Source organism: Hibiscus syriacus, unplaced genomic scaffold (assembly GCF_006381635.1).
Source record: "Hibiscus syriacus cultivar Baekdansim isolate YM2019G1 unplaced genomic scaffold, ASM638163v2 tig00110332_pilon, whole genome shotgun sequence".
In the NCBI taxonomy this organism is placed as follows: Eukaryota; Viridiplantae; Streptophyta; class Magnoliopsida; order Malvales; family Malvaceae; genus Hibiscus; species Hibiscus syriacus.
In genome coordinates, this window is record NW_024062688.1 from 8808106 (window position 1) to 8830515 (window position 22410).

The 22410-nt window shown below is 33.4% G+C and overlaps 2 protein-coding genes across 2 annotated transcripts; one reads left to right on the forward strand and one right to left on the reverse strand.

Annotated features, from left to right (window-relative positions):
• The first annotated feature begins 5462 nt into the window (after window positions 1–5462).
• LOC120119943 (protein ABA DEFICIENT 4, chloroplastic-like) lies at window positions 5463–8685 on the forward strand. The gene is made up of 6 exons (XM_039139730.1): window positions 5463–5627; window positions 6399–6624; window positions 7446–7546; window positions 7966–8094; window positions 8227–8315; window positions 8421–8685. The coding sequence occupies exons 1-6, from the start codon at window positions 5583–5585 to the stop codon at window positions 8572–8574; spliced, it is 744 nt and encodes a 247-aa protein (XP_038995661.1). The 5' UTR covers window positions 5463–5582; the 3' UTR covers window positions 8575–8685.
• Window positions 8686–11928: 3243 nt separating this feature from the next.
• Window positions 11929–21987, reverse strand: LOC120119177 (zinc transporter 5-like). The gene is made up of 8 exons (XM_039139049.1): window positions 21830–21987; window positions 14476–14668; window positions 14274–14359; window positions 13031–13115; window positions 12705–12783; window positions 12403–12533; window positions 12189–12275; window positions 11929–12069 (listed from the first exon to the last, which is right to left on the reverse strand). Exons 1-8 carry the CDS (start codon window positions 21877–21879, stop codon window positions 11944–11946), a joined length of 837 nt encoding a protein of 278 aa, XP_038994980.1. The 5' UTR covers window positions 21880–21987; the 3' UTR covers window positions 11929–11943.
• Between the last annotated feature and the right edge of the window lie 423 nt (window positions 21988–22410).

Genomic DNA, 22410 nt, shown 5'->3' on the forward strand with positions numbered 1-22410 from the left:
TCAATAAATGGACTAAACTGGAATAAGGTTCTATTGATTGTGTAAATTCAGGATTTCAAATTGATCTGTGTAAATTTAGGATTTCAAGTTGAATTGTACAACTTTTTCTTTAATAATTTTTCCTCCACCCGTGATCCGACATTTTATTGCAATTAAACGACACTATTATTTCACCATTCATGCTTGAATCGTAGCATCTTTCTATGTTGAAAAGTACAGAGCTTCAATGATAGAGGTGAATTTTATTTTGGTAAATTACGATGAGTAACGGATTTAAAAATAAAAATATTTTTGAGGATAGGTAAATATATATTAATAATAGAAAGTTTTTGTATGAGATGGTTATAAGACATCTTCAATAAAATATTTTATTTTGTTATTAATATTTTCAATCATTTAACAATGAACATTCAATCATTATTGTTGTCAAAGATGGAGCCATGATTTTAATTCAAGGGTGGTAAAGTATAAGTAACAACAAAATATTAGAGCGATAAAATAAAAATAAACCAAAACTTAAAGTTTAAGGAGAACAAAGTATAATTAATAATACAAAAAATGGGAGGGACAAAATCAAAATAAATCAAAACTTGAATTTCAAATGGAGTAAAGTATAATTAACAATAAAAAATAGAAAGAGTAAAATTAAAATAATTCAAAATTTGAAGGACCAAATAAGTAGTTATCCCTGTATATTTATAATTCCGCGTATGTTATTCAAAATTTAAAATTACACGCTTCGAAAAAATTGCCATCTTCACGTGCATTCCTTCATTGAATCATTGACTACAATTACATAAATTAGCTAAACCCTATAAAACATGAGCACATAATGAATTTCTATAATAAGAAATCATAGAAAGAGGTGAAGTCTACCCGGACGTGTCACTAGATCTTTTAAGTAAAGTCTGAAATTTAAATCTTAACATGTATGAATGAAGTAATTGAATTGAGATGATCGTCCTCGTCTCTGTAATATCTGATATCGATTAATAAATTGGATATCGATGATTATAAAAAACCGAATTGATTTAAACTTAATTATTTTAAAATTTAAAGCATTCTAAATATGGATTGATTCAAATTTGTTATCATCTTAATTAAAATAATTTCAGGTTTTAAATTATTTTGAATCATTTTATTACTGATTTTTCAAATGTTAATTATTTGAAAGTAGTAGTATTTATTTAATTCTAGCTTTAATTATAGTATATAAAATAGCTATCTTCATATGCCTTCCTTTCATACATCATTAATCACAATTGCATAAAGAAATTTGCAGAAACCAACCAGAACATTGGCGTGGCATCCACCACAAGTCCATGTCCCTCTTTCCTTCACCATAAAACGAATGGTTAATTTCCAAGGAGAAGAAAAATCATCGGACACACGTGTCAACTTCCAGTTGGACGGAAAGAATAAAAATACACCAATGAATTATCCATGCACCCAATATGGGACAAACAATAGTTTAAATTTGATTCCTCAAAGAAAAAAAATAGTTTAAAGTTTGATAAAGGGACAAGACAAGACAAGACAAGACGAGCTTCAAAGGAACCCCCACTGTCCTTGTTTTAACTTGTGAAGGATAGACGTTGGAGTATATTACCATACTTGTACTGATAGTGAATGATGAATTTCTGTCTTCCTACTAAATTACATTACAGATAAGAATTTGAAATAATTTAAAATACTTTAGAAAGTATCAACATACAAATAAAATTTTAAAATAAAAACTATAAATAATTTAAATTTAAATTTAAAATTTAAAATAAATACCCACCTTTAGAAAGGATGGATCCGCCGTTTCATAAGACCGAGAGGCCCTTTAATTTGATAGGGCCCAACATCATAATTTTGTCCTACTTTTTTAGCTACCAATAACCTTTTCTTTTTCCCCCCTAAAATGTACCGACAAATGAAATAATAACTTGGCTCGTCATTCTACTATAGAAACTATTTTAAATTAATTCTCTTTTACTCAGAAATGGTTGAGTTTAATCTGTATAATTGTAAAAGCAATTAGGATAAACTACTTATTTAATCATCCATTTATTTTCACATTTATATTTTGGTTATCAACTTCTTTTATAAAAAAAAAACATACCAATCAATATATTTCATTTATGTCTTGGTCACCCGTTCTCGTTTTTGTTAGGCTTGACTATTGATTTAATAGAATTGATGATGTGGTAAGATGAAATAATAGTATTAGTACTTAAAATTTATACATTGTATCAAATTGATCCTAAATTAATATAATTCAATAAATTCTTAATATTTTAAAATTTATAAGAAGAGACAATTGATGGTGAGTTTTTGGAAGAAGGGAATGAGTAACGAGCGGCTAGGTTTTGGGACAGAGGATAGGGGTTTCAAAAGATGTTTGAGATTCCTCAACGTTGCATAGTCCTCGATCGCTGTCGCGGTGTTGAAAAATGGGCAATCTGTTAAGGTGTGTTTGATTGGGAGAATGTGAGATTCATGTGGGAATAGAATCTATATTCCCCCGTTTGGTTAGTCAGGAATGTAATTTCCGGTAATCTTACATTACCAATAGTAGATTTTTTGGGTATATTACCGGGAATGTCATTACCTCCTTTTCCTTAGGTATTGTTGGATTACCGACGTTTTAGACTAAAATGCCCTTAAATTTTTCTTACTTTCAAAAACATCCTTAATCTGTCATTGAATAATAAAAATTATACGAAGGTTAAATTACAAATTTATCCTTAAACTATTTTAGATTTACAAAAAAAATCTATAATTAAAATTTTATATGAAGTTCAAATTAAACCTTTTTATATTTTCAATTTTATAAAAAAATTATATAAATTTTATGAATTTAAATTTTTTAAAGAAAATATATAAATATTTTTTAACTTGTTAAAAAAACAAATATATAATAAGGATAATTTGGTCAAATATACATTCCAATAATCTTTTATTCCTTTAACTAAACACGGTAATCTTACATTCCTGCTAAACCAACCAAAAACAAAATACAATATTCTCAGTAATCCTATTCACTAATAATCTTTTATTCCCATTAATAACCTTACATTATGTGAACCAAACACTACCTTATAGTTTTGAGAATATGATTTTCAAATATGTTTGGGATTTGTCAGTGTTGCGTACTCCTTAATCATCGGTAAAAGGGTTCATAACGGATGACGTTATGGTGCAGAACAAATGACAAGAAAGGGTAATCGACGACGAGTTTTCAGAAGAAAAGAGTGAGTGACAAGTGACTATGGTTTCGAGACAAGCTACAAGGTTTCAGAAAAAGGAAATATTAGAGTATAAATTCTTACAAAATTTTAGGTTTCACAATATTTATCTCTCAACCTGTTATATTAGATTTAATCCTCAATTTTAAAAGAATTAAAACTCTTTATTCTAGTGATAAATTTATTGAATTATTAAATTAGTTTAAGTTAACTAATGGGTTAGTTTAAGTGGTAAGTAATTTAATATTAGTGTCAAGTTCAAGTCCTTGTAAATGTAAAAAAAATCATGTTGAATCAAATTGATATGATTTTTTGTATATTATGAATCTATTGAATTGTTACAAATTTTGACCAATATGATAAAATATGCAAGTTTTGAAAATTAAAAATGAGAGTAAAATATAAAAAATTATTGAAACATACTAAAATAATTTTTTAATTATTAAAATTTAAAAAGTTACAAAATAATCATTTAATTTTTTTCAAATAATTATAAAATAATTATTAAATTATTTTAAAATAATTATTAAATTATATTTAAATTTATCACTATTTTATAATGTACTAGGATCATTTTATAGTCATTAGATAATTTGATGACCATTATATAACTTTTAAAACTTCAACGACTAAAATATTATTTTAATATAATATAATAGTCATATGTGTAGTATATCCAAGAATAATTAGTCAGATATGATTACAATATCCTATTTAAATATGGGTGAGTCTAAATAGGGTACTACTAAATGTACCAAATAAAATCAACTTTTGGTATCATTTACTAAACTTACCAATAAAATTATTATTTACAGAATTCTTTTTCAAAAAGTGAGCACCATCTGTCTCCCATGCCTAGCATCTCAATTAAACAAATTAGGAGTAACTTTAATGTTTCTTGTGTGTGGATTAGGAGGCCTACTATTAAGAAATTAATTAATTAGGAGCATATACCCACTCACCAGTCCACGATAAAACAAATTCCACCTTTGGTGAATATTATTACTTAACCAATTATTTTATACACCCAACATTGTTTTTAATTAACCAATTTAACTGTCAACTGCCCTACTCTAATTTGTTTTTAATACTTAACCAATTTATTTTATACACCCAACATTGTTTTTAATTAACCAATTTATTTTATACACCCAACATTGTTTTTAAGATTATTTAATTATGTATACTTAATTCAGTCGTAATTATAGGTATGGGTCTTTCTGACAATTAAATTCTTGATGTTCCGAAAATTATGCAGGTTTTGAGTATGAGCAGATTGGGCGGTTCCGGAAACATAACAAGACGGTTCTGTATTGTCTTGTTTTTAAATCATCTTGTTCCTCTCAAATCACACCAAAAAAAATTATAATTGCATGTATAAAAAAAGTAAATATTAAAACATTCATTAATAAATAAATTAGAATTACAATAAATTGAACGTTACACAATTACTTCGATATGTCAAAAGTTTCAGGAATACAAAAAGAATATTCACGAAACTCTTCCTGACGACTAACATATGGATATTCCCATGTAGATGCAATGTCACTTTTATATGTGATCTAAAGTGGATGAGTCATCAATACAATCTTCGTGTAATTTCGCTTTAATATAATGGTTATCATTCATATATGCAATGACGATTGTCTCATGTGGCTCTGATTGTGGTGGATTGGACCAAAGCGGAAAAATCGTAGTACATCCTCCGACGTTTCTTCCATTAACTAGACTTATAACAACTCTATTGTATGCAGAAACAATAATCAATCTCGTGTTTGATATTTCCATCTATTTTCTAGTTAATTGTATGATTTTATAGATTTTTTTATAATATTCACCAAAGGTGGAATTTGTTTTATCGTGGACTGGTGAGTGGGTATATGCTCCTAATTAATTAATTTCTTAATAGTAGGCCTCCTAATCCACACACAAGAAACATTAAAGTTACTCCTAATTTGTTTAATTGAGGTGCTAGGCGTGGGAGACAGGTGGTGCTCACTTTTTGAAAAAGAATTCTATAAATAATAATTTTATTTGTAAGTTTAGTAAATGATACCAAAAGTTGATTTTATTCGGTACATTTAGTAGTACCCTTAAATATAACTCTTCAAACTTGGCAATGTCTCTTTCCTTCCTCTTTTGCCGGTCTTAGTTAGTGGAATTTTTTGCCAAAGTCCAAAACATTACCGAACTCACCATGTTTTGTTTTTTAATCTCATCACCTTTTTAAATTCTTTGCTGTAGTAGTGCTTTAATTGCCAACTATTGAGCAATAGCGTTCTATATAAAGCTCATGAAGAAGCCATTGTTGTTGGTTTTCTTAAAGGGCATTTCAGTTTTTCAGCAACCATGTTCTTGTCTTCTTGCATTTCCCATCCTCTAATCTCACCCAAGGTTTCCTTTCTTTCTTTCTTTTTTCTTTAAAAAAACCTTTTGAGGCTTCTGAAGCTTTTGATTTTCTTTCTTAATCTGTATGTTGCTTAAAGTTTCTATCTTTTGTTGTTTAATGTATCTCTGATTTGCTGAAAGTTTCTTTTGGTACAATCTATTTGGCGATTTCATAGGCACATTTCACTCTAGTTTCTGCTAAATCTGAGATGTGGGTTTTGGCTTTGGAGAGTTTGTCTTGCTGGGGGAAAAAATGAAGACTTTATGTATTAGAAAAGAAATTAAGGGATTTCTGCTAATCTGCATGATAGACATAACTTTACTATGTAAAACTCTGCAGTTAGGCTTTCAAAATGATTATATTTTCATGTAAAATTCTCATTCTTAAGTTTATGCTTTCCCTTGTACTTGGTTCCTTCTGTTGGTTTCTCTAACTTTTCCTGTTTTTTTCTCACACTTTCGACTTAAACTAATAATGCATACAGTAAGTAAATAATAGGTTGGGGTAGTCTCCCTTAATGAATTTTATGAGAAAAAGTTGCCCATAATATGAGGAAATATTATGAGTTAAAACTGAAAATAAATAATCCGCTTTCTTTCATTGCTTCTCTCACATGTTCTCGATTACCAGAGCATGTTAACGGTTAAAGAACTTGTGTTGTGATGAGCCATGTAGTGGACTTTGTGTAATTATGCTTCTTATTAACATGTTGACATTTTGCTATTTAACCTTAAAGCTAAAGAGGTATCCTTAAATTTGGGGTTTCTTTCTTTTAGATTAGTCACTTTGGTCAGCCAAGTAACCTTCACCGTAATGTTAAAGTGGACAAAGGATACACTTCTGCTCTCAAAACCAGGGGCACAGATCATCCCAGTCAGCAAGCAAGAATTGGAGCTGGCTTACTTGGTAAATGGAGCTTTGCTAAAGGAACAAGACTTGTTATTAGAAAAGAAGTTTCAACATTTGTTCCCTTTAGAAAAAGCTTTGAAGTACAAGCTTCATGTAATTCTTTTTAGCACTTACTTTTCATTTGCTTTAATTGTTTCCTAGTTTTCATGCATGTCACATGGTCTGAATTCTGTGAATCATCCACTATCTTGAAACAGGAGGTGCGACTTCGTAGAGAGTTTCTTACATTCTTCTTTGCTGCTCACCATTGTCCTTCCAAATCTCGTTTATCTTAACATAATTTCACCTCGAGGATTTCCATGAATACTCTTTTGGCTGTTAAAGTCGTACATCTCTTGCAACTAGTAGAACTTTTGATCTGTTCCTAGTATTTATCTGATAGCAAAGTTCATCTGCATTAAGTCCTTCTTGCTGTTACCTTTTGGCGCCTCACTTATAGTATGTAACAGAAACCAATATTACTAGAAAAAGGAAAACAAAAATCATTGACCATGTGCTGAAAGAGTGAAGAAAACGGAATTGATCTGCTTTTGGCATTAGGCTGCTAAACGAAGTCTCTGACATTTTCTTGAGGCATGTTCCACATGTTATTCTTTCCTATATAAATTACTGCTGCTCAAAGGTTGTGAAAAGATCTAAATCAGATGGTTCCGTTACTGTTTCCTTTGTTCTGTCTGTGCTGATTTGTGCTTGGCCGCTGGACCAGTTATTTCCTTTTGCTGCTGCTTTGGTGCTGAATAATGTCCTACTTGCACCCATCAGTGGTTTACAACAAGTATGCTTATGCTGAAGTGCACTTTAAATGTACTTATTTTGTAGCATGGACGCTATATGTTGAATATTGTTAGAATTTGACGTTGCTAAGCTTTTTCTTTTGTTCTTCCTAACTGGTATGTTTTGCAACACTTTTACAGGGTTGACAACTTCTCAAATCGCCAGCAGCATGTTTACCTTGGGAACTGCAGCGGTTCTTCCATTCTATACTCTTATGGTTTTTGCTCCAAAAGCTGAATTGGTAAGTTTCTAATTATTACTAGGGAAATCTCTCATTTCATTAGTCTCTTCTACTGATTTCCTAGTTCCTCTTCACCATTTAGCTTTGCAATCTGAACTTCATGTCTGTGCAAATTCTATCGGAACCAAAGTTTTTCATTCAATTTTCCTTGTCGGGGACATTGTTTATGTGTTTTCTATGAAACCATTTCAATATATTCCCTAATGGTTTAAACCTTTACGGACAGAAGTTTTGCTTAATCTTTATGGTGGTTTGTATATATATTGATATACACACTCCTGTGATTCAGCTTTTGCTTGTGCTGTCTTATAGTCTTAAAAATCTTCTCTTCGTTTCATTGATTTGTGTAAAGTATTTTGTGCCGTGCTGCTATATATCTAGGGGATTCATGTATTCGGCTTGCATAATTATGAATGCAGACTAAAAAGACTATGGAAAGTGGTGTCCCCTTTATCGTGCTTGGGCTTCTCTATGCATATCTGCTATACCTGTCGTGGACACCTGATACATTAAGGCTGATGTTTGCTAGTAAATACTTGCTGCCAGAGGTACATGTCTACCGGGACTTGCATTATTTAACCTATCTTCTGTTTTTTTTAGATGCATACAATTGTTGATGATGACTGCAACTCATCTGCTCACTTTTATGTGTGCTGTTTTTTTGACGCCCTGAGTTTTAGCTATCTGGTATGGCCAAAATGTTCTCTAGTGAAATGACTATAGCTTCTGCATGGATTCATTTATTGGCTGTGGATCTCTTTGCTGCAAGGTATCCATCTCTCGTTTTGTTTCTCTCTTGAATTTTTCATGCTCACGCAGATAATCAGTTCGAGCTTTCGAGTTCTGACCATTTTGCTTCATTGTTTAAATCCAGGCAGGTTTTCCACGATGGACTGCAAAATGAAATCGAGACTCGGCATTCGGTTTCTCTTTGTCTGCTGTTTTGCCCCATTGGAATTGTTACTCATTTTGTTACCAAAGCAGTTGCAGGAACTGCTGCTGCAGGTGATAGACATAGAATGCACTGAGATTTACTGTATTTCAGTAACATTCAACTTCAAATTCTTTTGTATGGAACAAAGTGTGTTTTCTCTGTAATTTTACTTGGAACATCATCAAAAACATCAATTGCTTCTGTTTCTTCATGTTTATCAAAGCAATTTATTAATGGTGCCTTTCCCTTATCAAAGTCGGATTTTTTAATACGATGGGAACCGAAGGAAAAAGCTCTCTCAGAGAAGAGTTTCTTCCAAGCACAAAGAAGGTTAAACTTGGTGAGAATGAATACATGAACAGTAAGGATATCCACATTTCACTAAAGAGGGAAAGAATAGAATTCATGGTGGGGAAATACCTTTATGGTTACGCTGTTTGTAAAACCCATAGGGTTCCGGTATCTTAAATCTCAACCAAATATGGACCTGGAAACAATTGACTTGGATTGTGAGTATTATCTATCGTATCAGATTGCATTACTCGGATGATTATGGCAGGATAACTCATGGCCGGTAAGTTTCTAATTGGTCCTTTTACCAGAGTGGGTATGATTACCAAAGAAACTACCAACTGAAGATTATGATATGCAAATCCTTTTTTAAAGTATATGGTTTGACAATTTCACGATGGTTGCCGAAAGATGTTTTACTCGATTGTGTCCGAGTAAAACAAGAAAATTCACTTCATTTGTTCAAGTTCAGTGTCGAGCTCTGGTTTACGAGGGTATGAATAACTTGTGCTTTGTTTGTGGAAGAATGAGGCGCAAGAAGATTTTTTTTTTTGGTCTCAAAGCCGGCTATATCAACTGAACAACTTGTATCACCGTCGATAACAACAAAAACAGTGTATTTGAGCATAAACACAAAGGGCGATGAGTACAGCCTTTGGTTACTAGTCCTTTTAGTGTTAGGGTTCTTGTTTCCTATAATATTGTTTTTGTTAGGTAGGTAGGTAGGTAGTTTCTTCCAATAATCTCTTAACAGTGACATATCTCAAACGAGGACAAGAAAATAAATCACCAGCATATTCCAATGACTGATCTTTCAACGTGAATGTAGAATACCAACAATACAAACACATACAAATCATGGAACAGATCCATGCAAGCACTAGGTACTTTTTTCACAAGCTACGCCCCGAGCATTTACGATCCATCAAATCAACATTCCAAAACATCATCATAGTTTAATGTAGATGTATTATCTTATATATCAACAGATTATAAACGAGGAACAAATTTTCATCAATTAGCAAAAGCAGTCCTGAGATAAAAGTAGATGGAGCTGTATCCAACACCAATAAAAGATTAAATGTAATCAGTTAAACCCTTCAAGGGCAAGTACAAGCATTATCTTTTTACTGGGTAGCTGTAAACTATAAAAGAAAGGTAAATTTGAAACAATATTTCAACCTTACAAAAGGTAAATTTGAATCAATATTACAACCTTAGAACCTATTAAATGCTACTCTAGGGTCAATCGTCTATATTTGTTTTAGCATTTTTTTTGAAATGGTTCAGATGATAAACCATTTTGACAGTAAAAAATTCAGGCAGCGGATTACCTGGCTGGCAACTGATTAAAGCAATGGCATTTTACCACCCATCATGCCCCATAACCAAGGGTAACAAAATCAACATCCTCACAGTAAATGCTGCAAGAAATTGCATATTCATGCATAAAACCTATGTTGTCACTGCACAAAAAGGTAGAATAGTCGGCAAAAAAAATCATTACCACAGAAAAGAGGACGACTGCTCTTCAAATGCCTAACACCCTCCCCCCCCCCCCCCCGCAAAAAAAATCTATCCATCTATATATATATATATATATATATATTTCCAGAGCTACCCTAGTGTTTTTTTTGGTGAATATTTCCACAAACTCAGAGGCCAAGTCTTATTCACCTCTTCCCCAAAAACATTTTAACTGATGGAAAATGTCAAAAGTATCTTTGACTGGCTACTTAGGCTTCCCTTAATTATATTCAGCTAACCTTGATAGTCTACATCCTTTTTTTAAATTAGTAAAAATAACTTCTTATCTTTCAGAAAACAGAAAATATTTTACTCAAATGACCTGCCTCCCCATACCAACATTGTGCAGTTTCAAGTATCAGAATGAAGTGACCATAAATTAATATAATTCACTTCATACTACCCACCCCAAATCCCAGTCATGCAGTATTATGCTTCCAAAGCCACAGGTAAGAGAAAGACGAGAAGTTTGATGTGTGCACAAGAACATTCTTCACATACCAGAACAGCACAAATTAAGTCGGAAGAGAAGGCAATTTGATATATCTGCCTTTTGAAGAGAATCTTTCCTGCCACGTTCCAAGGTAATTGCTTCGTATATCCCTACAAAGTTATGGAGAATCAAAGATAAGATCTCTTGAAAAAAAATTTGATAGGAAATCTCTTGAAATTTAGTCACAAAAATATTGCTTTGCATTGAAGCTTTTTGCAGTTTTTTTCCCAGAAATTTCAGTAATGAGTCAAGAAAACCAAATTTTGTTGCAAAAACAAACATTAGAAAGAGCTCCTTGCCTCCTTCAAGGAATTAATGAGAGGTGATAAGATGGAAAGGAAGCAGAATAAGATTTCATTATGGTCTAATATGTTTTGAAATAGATATAATAGTCTATATTCCTTCTGGTGATATATTTGCCTGGCAAGATGTGGTAGACCCAACTTCTTGATTTTTCTTACAAATAACAGACAAGATCTGTGATATAAAATAAATAAAATTGTGGCATATCCAATGATTAATAAAAACAAAACTTTGATACACGATCCCTTCCTATGTGTTTACTGTCTTTTGGGGGTCATCCTATGTGTAAGCGTTGAAATCAACAGTATTTAGATCAAAAGGGAAAAAGATACTCCAAAGGAGATGCAGACTTCTTTATCCATAGCTCATTCACTTAAAGAAAAATGAAGAAGTTATACATACCAATGCCTAATATTGAGGAACAAATTAAAAAGCCTGGAAATGAGAAGTCCATTTTATACGCAATCTCCATGACAATTATGCATCCTCCAGCTGCCATTAAATGTCTCGGAGAAGAGAAAACCACATGCAACCTATGAACGGATGAAGTAGCTTCAGTTATATACAAGTCTTACATTGTATTTAGTCAAAAAGCTTAAAGCTGAAATAAATGGAAGTTATCCAATCAAAATTACAATCAACAAAATAACACCCCCCCATCTTTTTTTTTTTAAAGGATTATTTGAATGAGTGTATGCACTATGCAGAACCTTAAGGGGAAAAGAGGGATACAAAGGAATGTAGAACGAGGCTTCTGGCACATTATATATGCACTAGTCTGAAAATTTTGATGAAATAATGTAACAGTTCTTAAAAACTAGAAAAAATTATAGAAGCCATAGCACTGCTTTAGCTACTGTCATACTTCTCCTCTGCGATGCTGTCGACGTAGAATATCAATATTATTCCTAAGAGAACAGTACTCAGAAAAGGCCAGGCAGAAAATGGCAGTTCCACATTGCTGTCAGAGGATCCCTGATTCAATTTACGCAGAGAAGAATAAAAAATTCTCAAACTAGATAAGATCCATAAAATGAAACTAAACTTGTACACTATGAAATTACAAAAATGAATAGGAATAGCAGAACCCTTACTATGATAAAGTCCCACATGGCCACAGGGAATAAAAAAGATGTTGCAGAAGCAATGGTTATTGCATGAAGCCGCCTTTTGAGTTGATTCTAAAGGCAGAAAATGACAACAATAAGAAATTATGTTAGTATTGATGAGGGGGTTGGAGGCTAGTAGATATGACTTTCAGTTGAATGAGAATCTAGAAGATAACTACAGATGCATTAATATCAACACCTTGAGTGAAACCCGCCTCGCAATCACCCTTCTCAGAGCTGATAAGATCCCAGCCAAGATGGGAACCATCATTTGACTCATGCTCAATACTTGTTCAGTCTGAACCACTGAATCGAGGCTATCTTTGAATGGTATTTTATTGTTAAGTTTATCAAATCAAACTTGAATAACCAGATCATGAAAATAAAGATAACTGTCTAGATATTACAGAGAAAAGTCAAATAAGATGATATTAAACAGCGCTCCTAATGGATGGTTGTATCCTAGGGACCAAGATTTGAGGAAAGCCTATAATAGGATATAGAATGGAGAAAGTGTTGCAACAGCCCAGCCTTGAGATAAGAAATAAAAAGATGCCACCATTGCAATAAGCCCACCAACCTGGTAAACCATAAGAAAAGACATCAATTATCAGATATTTGATCCATTAATGTTGACGCTTGGGACATTAAATTTGATCCTAATAGCATCACTGATCTCAATTCTAAACAAATATGGCAATAAGACCAATGTGCTGTCCAAATACTTCTGATGTAAGGCAACACAACCCCAGACTATGGAGGCACAAATCTCTTCTACATGAATATAAATAACGAATTAGCTATAGACTGTGGTCAAATGTGTTCACCTTTTTCCAGACATGGCCTTTTCTACCATACAATACTGCAGATAATACTCCAAGAACAACACCAGAATACTCCGCCAATATAGCTCTAGAGAAAACAAAAAAATGAAAATTAATGTAGCCATGGAAACCATTAAAAGTTTCATAAGGGTTAAAGACCATGACAAGATTGATGATAAGCCGCAGAAACAAAAACAGAAATGCTTTGAAAACCCAAACTCTGCAACTGAGCTAATTTGACATAAATGTTAAATATATATAATATTAATTAAGCATATTTAATAAAGTATGTAAATATCAATATATATTTGTAAACTTAATTTATATTACAAATTATTTTTTCCTAGAACTTACAAAATTATTTTAACAAATGTATATGATTGATGATACAGCGTATCAACTGGCCAATGTTCTTGGGGTGTTGAAAGCTTCCTCTTTTTCCTCCTTAGATAATATTAGGAATGCCCGAAGGGGATCCAACTCAGGACGACCAAAAATAAGCAACAGGCCTCCCAAAAATGTGTGTGTGGTGTGTATGTTTGAGAGAGTTGAAAATAGAGCCTAAGAGAAAGAGAGAGTTCAAAATAGAGCCTAAGAGGTCATAAATTAATGAACTTCCAGAGTGTTGCCTATAAATTTAAAGATATAATAGAAATTGCAAGGACCACAACAAAAAATTTTTGCACAGTTCAAATTAAAACAAAACACATTATTTTGTGTCAAACATCTGGCCTAAATCAAATACCCTATAAGCGATGAGTCACAACCTAACATAAGGCTATCAAGTAATCCATGGAGATGAGGAAACCCAAATTATCATGTGCATGCTTGCCAGTATTTGGAACAAATTCTCATAAGGCTTGGACTTGGGGGTTAGAATTTGTGAAAGATGCATTTTTCTAACAACAGATTAAATAGGGTTCATTACAGGAATTGTCCAAGCAAGAACAAGAGGTTTGACACTACAATAAGACATTTACATGCATTTTGCATAATGATATCTCATAAACTCAATAAATAAATATTTACATGTCTGCATATGCTAATAATTCTGACATAGGAGAAAATGGAAAGGAAAATAAACAGGCACTATTTCTATAAGAAAGTTATATCATGTTTATAAAGCATGCAAAGTTTCAAAGATAACATACCCTCTTATATGCTCAATCTAACTACATTAAGCATGTTTGAGACATGCAAATATAGACAGAAGTACGAAAGAATTTCTAATGCATCAGAAAGGTACCTAAGTGGTCCACATGATTTAAGCCCCTTTCCCCACAAGATGAAGTATAAAGCTGTTATTGCTCCACTGATTACAGAAGGAACAACCTGCAAACAAATAACGATGACTTCAAAAAGGAACAAATTAAGGAAAATTATACAAGTTAACACTCTTTCTTCCAATTGTTATTTCTTTTTCATGAAAAGAAGCAATTCTACTACACCTGTGTATTTGAGAGCGGTCTTCCCTTCCAAGGCTTTTGTAAGAATAAAAATAAGATAGATGATGGAACCAGACAACTGAAGATAAAAAGTATCACTGAAGCTCCAGTCTGGTTCAGGTACCGATACATGGAGTAAACTGACCATATTCTCATTAAGTTCCCAACAATGTGGATTATCTGCAATGGAGTTTGCCTACAAGTAAAACAATTAATGGTAAAAAATCTAAGCAGTAGCAAACTAAAATATAATACAATTAATCCATATCCAAGTATATTGTATAACGGTGTTTCAAATGTACTTTAGTATTTACATTTATTTCAATCTCTAAGTAAATAGTTCATTCATTGTTAAGAGTTTAATACCTCAATGATCACCCTAAAGCTGCAACTTATGCTTTTGCCTTCCAAAACATTACTTTAACTAAACTAAGCTAAATTTTCCCATAAACTACGTAGCAGTACTCAACACTGGTAGAGATAATCATTCAATTAAGTTTCTAACAAATTTTTTCTTCAAGGGGAATATTCTCTTAACCTATGCCATATTAATTCCTGCTGGACCAGCAGTAAATCTTATTGGGCTCGGTTATGCAAGTCAAAAAGTGAGTCAGAATTTTTCCAGCAGATCAGGGGAAGTGGGTAAAGGTTGGGAAAGTCAACTTTATTTATCAGCAGAGGTTGGCCTAAAGGATCCAGCAGGGAATGAAGATGAAGACGGGTATGTTGAAGGTTTTAAGGTTACAAGCTCAAGAGGTGGTTCGCAAATTCGTTCTGCAAGCTCGCTATCTATGAAGAACGCCCCGGTTGGAAGGAGGTTAATCAAAAGTTATAAGAGAGTATACAGTAGGTCTAGGGAGAGGAATATATGGCTTCAAAATGTGCAGGGCTTTAAGGTTGTATCAGAGGGGGATTTGAGTAATAAGTTGGGTAGGGCTTTAATTTCAAGAGGATGTCATTATGAAATTCCAGAGGCTACGTTATTATAGAAGGGGACAACGATGATTCGATTATGAGAAGATTCAACAGGAGGTTTAAAAGATCCCTCATTAGGGATGCTTTAGATCATGTTAGTGTTTCTACAATATCCTCATCAGTTTTTCCATTATTGATGGACGAAGCTATTGCTACCTGGGAAATTAACAAGATATTGGGTATATCTTTCAAGGAAGGGAAGAAAGCTTTTCTATAAAAAATATTGAATTTGGAGAAAGGATTGAGTGGAGTTAGTTGAGTTGGTGGGTAACTCCGGGGTTTGTTTGGTATTATCGAACAAGAATATGGTGCCAAAGCTAGTCATTATGTCCTGGAACGTTAGGGGTTTGGAAAAAAAGAAAAACAGAGAGTTGTACAAAAAATATTTTTTGAGAAAAAACCATCGTTTCTTTTTCTACAAGAAACAAAACTTGAGATTATACCAAGTTCTTTTCTAAGGAGAAATGGATTGAATAAGTTGCAAGGATTCTTTGAGCCGCCAGCAGCAGGTTCCTCAGAAGGTATTTTAAGTTGTTGGGATGATAGTATTTTTGAATTAGAAGATCAGCATATTCACAGGAGGTTTATTGCCATTTTCGGGAAGTTTAAATCCAACCAATTTAGGTGTGGCTTCATTAACGTTTATTGTCCATCTGTGGAAGAAGAGAAGGCTGGCTTTTTTGAAGAGCTGGGACTGTTTTTAAATAGGTACAATATACCTTGTTGTATGGGAGGGGACTTCAATGCCTATTTAACTGAAGATGAGAAGGAAGGTAGAGCCCAGAACAAGAATTCTATGGAAATATTTAGTCTCTTTATTCAACAAACGGGGCTAATTGATTTGCCATTAATCGGGGGAATTTTACTTGGAGCAGTAATCGGGTTTTTCCTATTTTTGTGAGATTGGACAGGTTTTTGGTTGACGCTAGTTTCTCATCAGCTTTTTCGGTTATCACCCAATCTCTACTTCCTAAATCTATTTCTGATCATAATGCCGTTATTCTTGAGAATAGGGAAAATTATTGGGGCAAAAGACCGCTCAGACTGTTTAATTATTTAATGACTGAGGATGGTTTTGGGGATAAGGTTGTACAGTCTATCAAGGAGTTCAAGAAGGATAAAAGAAATGCTGGAATTTTGAGCATTCTCATAAACATGAAATTTGCCATTAAGAGCTAGTATGGAAATAGGAAACCGTTTCCACGAGATGTTATTTCTGTCCTAGAAGACAAGATTCACCAATTAGAAAAAAAGGATTCAGCAAAACTAAATTTCCAATGCTTATGACAGTGTAGCAGAGTTGAGGTCTTTGAGAAATGAACTCTGGAGACTTTATAGAATTAAGGAGCAAATCTGGTTCCAAAATTCAAGAGAGAAGTGGGTTAAAGATGGAGATCGGAATTCTAAATTTTTTCACACATGTGCTACTATTAGGAGGAGGATAAATTCTCTTAATGTTAAAGGTGAAATCATTAAAGATCTTGTTCTTATCAAGACAAGTGTCAGAGATCATTTCTTTGAAGCTTTTAACTGCCGTTCAACTTTGAAAGTGGAGGATATTAAGTTGAATTTTTCAAGAATATCTATGGAGCATAGTCTTATGTTAGAGAAGGAGTTTACGGAAGATGAGATTTGGGAAACCTTAAACTCTTATGATAGTAACAAAGCTCCTGGGCTAGATGGGTTGAATATGGGATTTTTTTAAAAGGTTTTGGTATTCCTTGAAAGTTGATATTCTGAAAATTTTTCATAATTTTTTTCTTGGGAAAAGATTGGGAGCATGTCATTAATCACCCTTTCATAACTCTCATTCCAAAGGGCTCTAATATTGGGGGTTTAGATGATTTCAGACCTATTAGCCTAGTAGGTGGGATGTACAAGATTCTTTCCAAGTGTCTTTCGAGAAGGTTGAGAAGTTGCATCAACGATATTATCAGTGATTCGCAATTTGCTTTCATTCCTGGTAGACAAATATTGGACTGCTTCTTTATTGCTAATGAAGGAATTGACTTGTGGAAAAGAAAGGACTGAAGGGTTGCGTGTTTAAGGTGGATTTCAAGAAGGCTTATGATACGATAGATTGAGATATTCTTTTTAAAGTAATGGCTAAAATGGGGTTCGAAACAAAATGGTGTAGTTGGATTCGGAAATGTGTTACAGCAGCTTCCGTGTCAGTGTTGGTTAATGGTGTTCCTACTGAAGAATTTCCAATGGCTAGAGGTCTTAGATAGGGCTGCTCTTTGTCCCCGCTGTTGTTTAATTTCGTTGGCGAGCTTCTTAACCTACTCTGCTCCTTAAGGCGGTATCTTCGGGTATATTTTGTGGTCTGGTTTTTGGCAAATATGAGGTTTCTTTTACTTTATCTCATCTGCAATTCGCAGATGATCTCATCATTTTCTGTAATGCATCGAAGAAACAGATTCTTAATGAGGGCTCTACGAGTTTTCGAAGTTATGTCCGGTCTTCAACTGAATCTCACTAAAAGTAAATTATTTGGTATCAATATTAGTGAGAAAGAGGTAATGCAGTGGGCTATTACTATTGGTTGTTCAGTAGGACATTTCCCTTCGGAATATCTTGGGTTGCCGTTTGGTGCTAAGAGAAATTCTTTAATTTTGTGGGATCCGGTAGTGCAGAAGTTTTATAAAAAGTTAGCCGGCTGGAAGGCTAAGACACTGTCAATGGTAGGAAGATTGGTCTTATTGAAGGCAGTTTTGTGCTCGTTACCTACCTATTTCATGTCTCTGTTCAAGATTTCTTCTTCGGTGATTCTTAAACTCAATTCCATCATGGCCAGATTTTTATGGAGAGGAGGGGAAGAGTTCAAAAAAATTCACTGGGTTAATTGGTCGATAGTGTGTACTGCTAAAAGTGTTGGTGGTCTTGGTGTTGTGGATCTCAGTTATATGAATAGAGCTCTCCTAGGGAAATGGTCTTGGAGGTTTGCTAATGATAGGGAGACTGTGTGGAAGAAGGTGATTTGTAGCAAATATAATATAGACCCTAGATTATTGTTGTTCAAGAACAAACTTCATGCACATACTTCTTGGATATGGAAATCAGTAGTTAAAAATCATTTCAAAGAAGATCAGTTTGGTGCTAAGTTTAGAAGCTTGTTTAAAGTCTGAGTGGGTAATGGAGAGAGCATCAGATTTTGGTTTGATAGTTGGGTTTTAGATTCTCCTCTTAAAGTTGTTTTCCCGAGATTGTTTATTCTCTTTAAACAAGAATGGGAAGCTAAATGAGTTTGGTGAGTTTCGGACATCATGTTGGTCTTGGAATGTTCAGATGATAAGGAATTTGAGTGATTGGGAACTGGATCAATTTTCTGATTTAATGGCTATAATTCACAATATTAGTCTTTCACATGAGTTGACAAATGGGTTGGTCTGGAGAGGGAATGGGGAAGATATTTATTTTGTTAATTCGAGTGTGAAGTCATGTTGCCATGTGTCAACAGCTGAGTCCTTTTGGATGAATAACATTTGGAGGGGCTTGGTGCCTCCTAGAGTGGAAATATTTATGTGGCAGATAGTGTATCAGAGATTGCCAGTAAAACAAGAATTACAGAGGATAGGGGTTTCGGCTATTGTAGATGTTGCATGTCCTTTCTGTAGAAAGGAGGCTGAATCTTCTTCACATTTATTTTTCACTTGCTTCGTGGCTTTGTCCCTATGGAATATATTTTTGAGATTTTGGGATGTTAGTTCAGTTTTACAGGGCAATACTCAAAGATTTATGTTAGCTTGGGAAGATATGGTGCCTTATTCTTCTATTTGGTCATTCATTCCGGAAATGGTTCTTTGGACCATTTGGAAATTTAGTAATGTCATTGTGTTTGAAGGGGAAAGGTTAGATCAGATTGATCTATTCTTTATGACAAGATGTAGGCTCGCTACTTGGTTCTTAGCTAAATTCAAGGATGTGTCTATTTTAAAGGATGCTCTCATTAATGATCCCTCTATAAGGGATTATTGCTCTCCTTCAAGGTTTTTAATCATCAAAATTATGTCTTGGTCTCCTCCTCCAAAAGGCTTTATAAAACTAAATATGGATGCAACTGTGAGTGGAGATTGGAGGAGAAGTGGTGTTAGTGGCATACTAAGAGTTGATGATGGCTAGGTGATGGGTTCTTTCCAAGAGGATGCTGGTCCAGGTCTTCCTCTTTTGATGGAGATTAAGGCAATCAAGAAGGGCTTAATTTTCTTTGATTCGATCCATCAGCGGTTTAAAGAACGTTTGATAATTGAAAGTGACAATAAACTAACAGTGGATTGGGTTAAGAATTATGACATTTGTCCCTATGCCTATATAGACTTAGTGAAAGACATTGTTACTATGCTAAGAGATTTGAAGGGTGTTATTAGATGAGTTGCTAGGTCAGCCAATATTGAGGCTGATAGCTTAGCTAAGGTTGGTATTGGTTAGTTTCACTGTTTTGTTTAGGCTGTTTTTATGCTTTGGGTTGGTTATGTAAAGGGAGTGTTTATGTTTGTTTTTAAACATTATGTATCTTTCGGTTATTTTTTTTTGGGTAATTCATCAATTTTATTACCCAAAGAAGCATAAAATTCTACAAAAAATACCGATCTCAACACCTAATGTACAAACTACATACAAAAAATATCAGATCGGTTCTAATATAAACCCCATGAAGTACAAAGGTTAGAGTTAACTCTATCAGTCCTATTAATGTTTTTCCTCCTAAGCTTGATTCCTACAAATTCTTTGATGCAAATCAGGAGATCATCATTGGCTCGGTGGTATCCTCTAAATATTCATCTGTTACACTCCTCCCACAAAAGGTATAAAGAAGCACACCATGCAAGCTTAAGGATTGTAGATAAGAGAGACTTTCCTTTTCAAGATCTAGAAGCCCAAACTAGCAATTCCTCCCATGTTGAGCATTGTTTATTGATGCTGCTGAGAATTAGAATATTTTTCCATAAGAATGAAGCAGTATCGCAGTCAAAGAACAGGTGGTTTCTAGATTCCATTTTATCATTGCACAGAACGCAATTCCCTTCGGTGATAATTCCCATTCTCATCAGTCGGTCTCGGGTTGGCAGTCTGTCGAGGATTGTCATCCAAGCAATGAGACTGTGCTTAGGAATATGTTGTGGGAACCAAATCACTGAATGCCAGGGAACTTTGATTTCCTTCACCCTAATCTCCTGCCAAATGTCTTTAATAGAGGATGCCCCATTCGAAATAGGTGTGGTTGCTGCACTGCGTAATTCGAGGATACGATTGAAACTCCAACTGAAACTGGTTCTGTTTTCCATTTGCCATAGATTTCTACCCTTTATTACATAAGCATGGTTCCAAGCAATCCATAGAGATCTTTCGGTTATTAATGAATTCTAAAGCACTCTTTTCCTCATTTTGCTGATTAAGGAGCATCTTGTGATCCATCAATCATGAAGGAGGTTTTTAACGAAGCATACTCTTCTTATAAAAAAGAAGAAGTGAGAAGCCATATCAACAATGAAAAACTGAAATCCCACTGACGGAACAAATATGTAAAATGCAAAGGCAAAGCTCTCAACCAACATTAAGCCAAGCAGACAATTAAAAAAAGGCACTCGAGAGCCTTTAGCTGCTTACTTCTTTGATCAAGCAAATTGATAAGCTACAGTATTCTGTTCAGTAATGCTAAACACGCTAGATGCTAAAACAAGGTAAGGTGTTGCCAAGAAAATGCCGGAAAACAGAAAGTAAATCAAATTTATATGAATTTCATAATATCATTTTAAGTAAAAAAAACAGTTGACCTAAAATCTGCAACATAAACATAAGATTCCAGTTAGGGGTGTAAACGAGCCGAGTTGAACTCGAGTATTGCTGAGCTCGACTCGACTAGAAAACTCTGAAATGAAACTCGACTCGACTCGAAAACTCGCGAGTTTAAAATTTTCAAGCTCGACTCGAACTCGAAATCCTGAACTGAAGCTCGTGAACAGCTCGAAAAGACTCGAAATGAAAAAAAAATCTTAAATTTCACTCGAATGAAGCCTTAAACTAAATCATGAAATCTTATTGTATTTTAAAAAAAAATCAATACATAAATATTAATATTATTAATAATTGATTTTTTAAAAAAAATAAATTTTAATATATTATATTTTCAAGTTGTTCACTAACTTTTCGAGTCGAATATCGAGTAGTTCGTTTCAAGTTGAGTCCATTCGATCCGAGTATTTATCGAGGTTTGATCGAGTAACTCGCAATATGTCTTATCTCATTTACAGTCTTAATTCGATCTTCTCATTCTTCCATAAATTTCCTTTTTCCCTGGAAAACCAAACATAAAATCTAGGGTTCTAAAGAAAATCAAATTAAAACTGAAAAATTGAGAGATTTGTTTTATTTTAAAACATACCTGAAATGAGACGATCCACGAACCTCAGAGATTGGCCTTGGGGACATCATTTTCAAAGAGAGAAGAAAAAAAACGAATTTGGTATCTGAAAAGGAGAATATTTATAGCTTATTATGAGAGAGTGGTCTAATTTGGATTAGACAAATCTTAAACAGATGTTAATTTTACTGATAATCAGTGTTCAACAAGCAAAATAAAAATGAATAAATGGGCAAAAAGAGAGAAAACGTCACATAAAACTCAAATGTTTAGGACTGGCCTTCGTTGGAGGATTAGGCTTTAATATTCAATTCCTTCTTGTTATTTTTCTTTTTGGTTAGGCCGTTCTTAATTCAATTTCAAGTTTTCAATAATATTTTGATACTATATTTTGTTTGTAGATGTGTTATTTATTTCTTGAATTTTAATATATGATTTAGTTGTAACTTAATTTTATCCGTTAAATTTTAGTTATTCACATAGTTTAATTTATGCAAAAAGAATGGATACATATTCTTATTTTAAATATATATTATTCTTTATTTAATTTTTATTTATCTTTCTAATTTTAATTTATATTAGTACTATTTTTTTATGCCATG

Excerpts from the sequence above, each read along its gene's own strand:
- LOC120119943 (XM_039139730.1), top strand. The coding sequence starts at position 5,583 with ATGTTCTTGTCTTCTTGCATTTCCCATCCTCTAATCTCACCCAAG. Across the intron at positions 6,625-7,445 it reads CTTTGAAGTACAAGCTTCAT|GGTTGACAACTTCTCAAATC; the intron begins GTAATTCTTTTT and ends ACACTTTTACAG. Across the intron at positions 8,095-8,226 it reads GTAAATACTTGCTGCCAGAG|CTATCTGGTATGGCCAAAAT; the intron begins GTACATGTCTAC and ends CCTGAGTTTTAG.
- LOC120119177 (XM_039139049.1), bottom strand. The coding sequence starts at position 21,879 with ATGATGTCCCCAAGGCCAATCTCTGAGGTTCGTGGATCGTCTCATTTC. Across the intron at positions 14,669-21,829 it reads CGTGGATCGTCTCATTTCAG|GCAAACTCCATTGCAGATAA; the intron begins GTATGTTTTAAA and ends TTTTACTTGTAG. Across the intron at positions 13,116-14,273 it reads AAATCATGTGGACCACTTAG|AGCTATATTGGCGGAGTATT; the intron begins GTACCTTTCTGA and ends TGTTTTCTCTAG.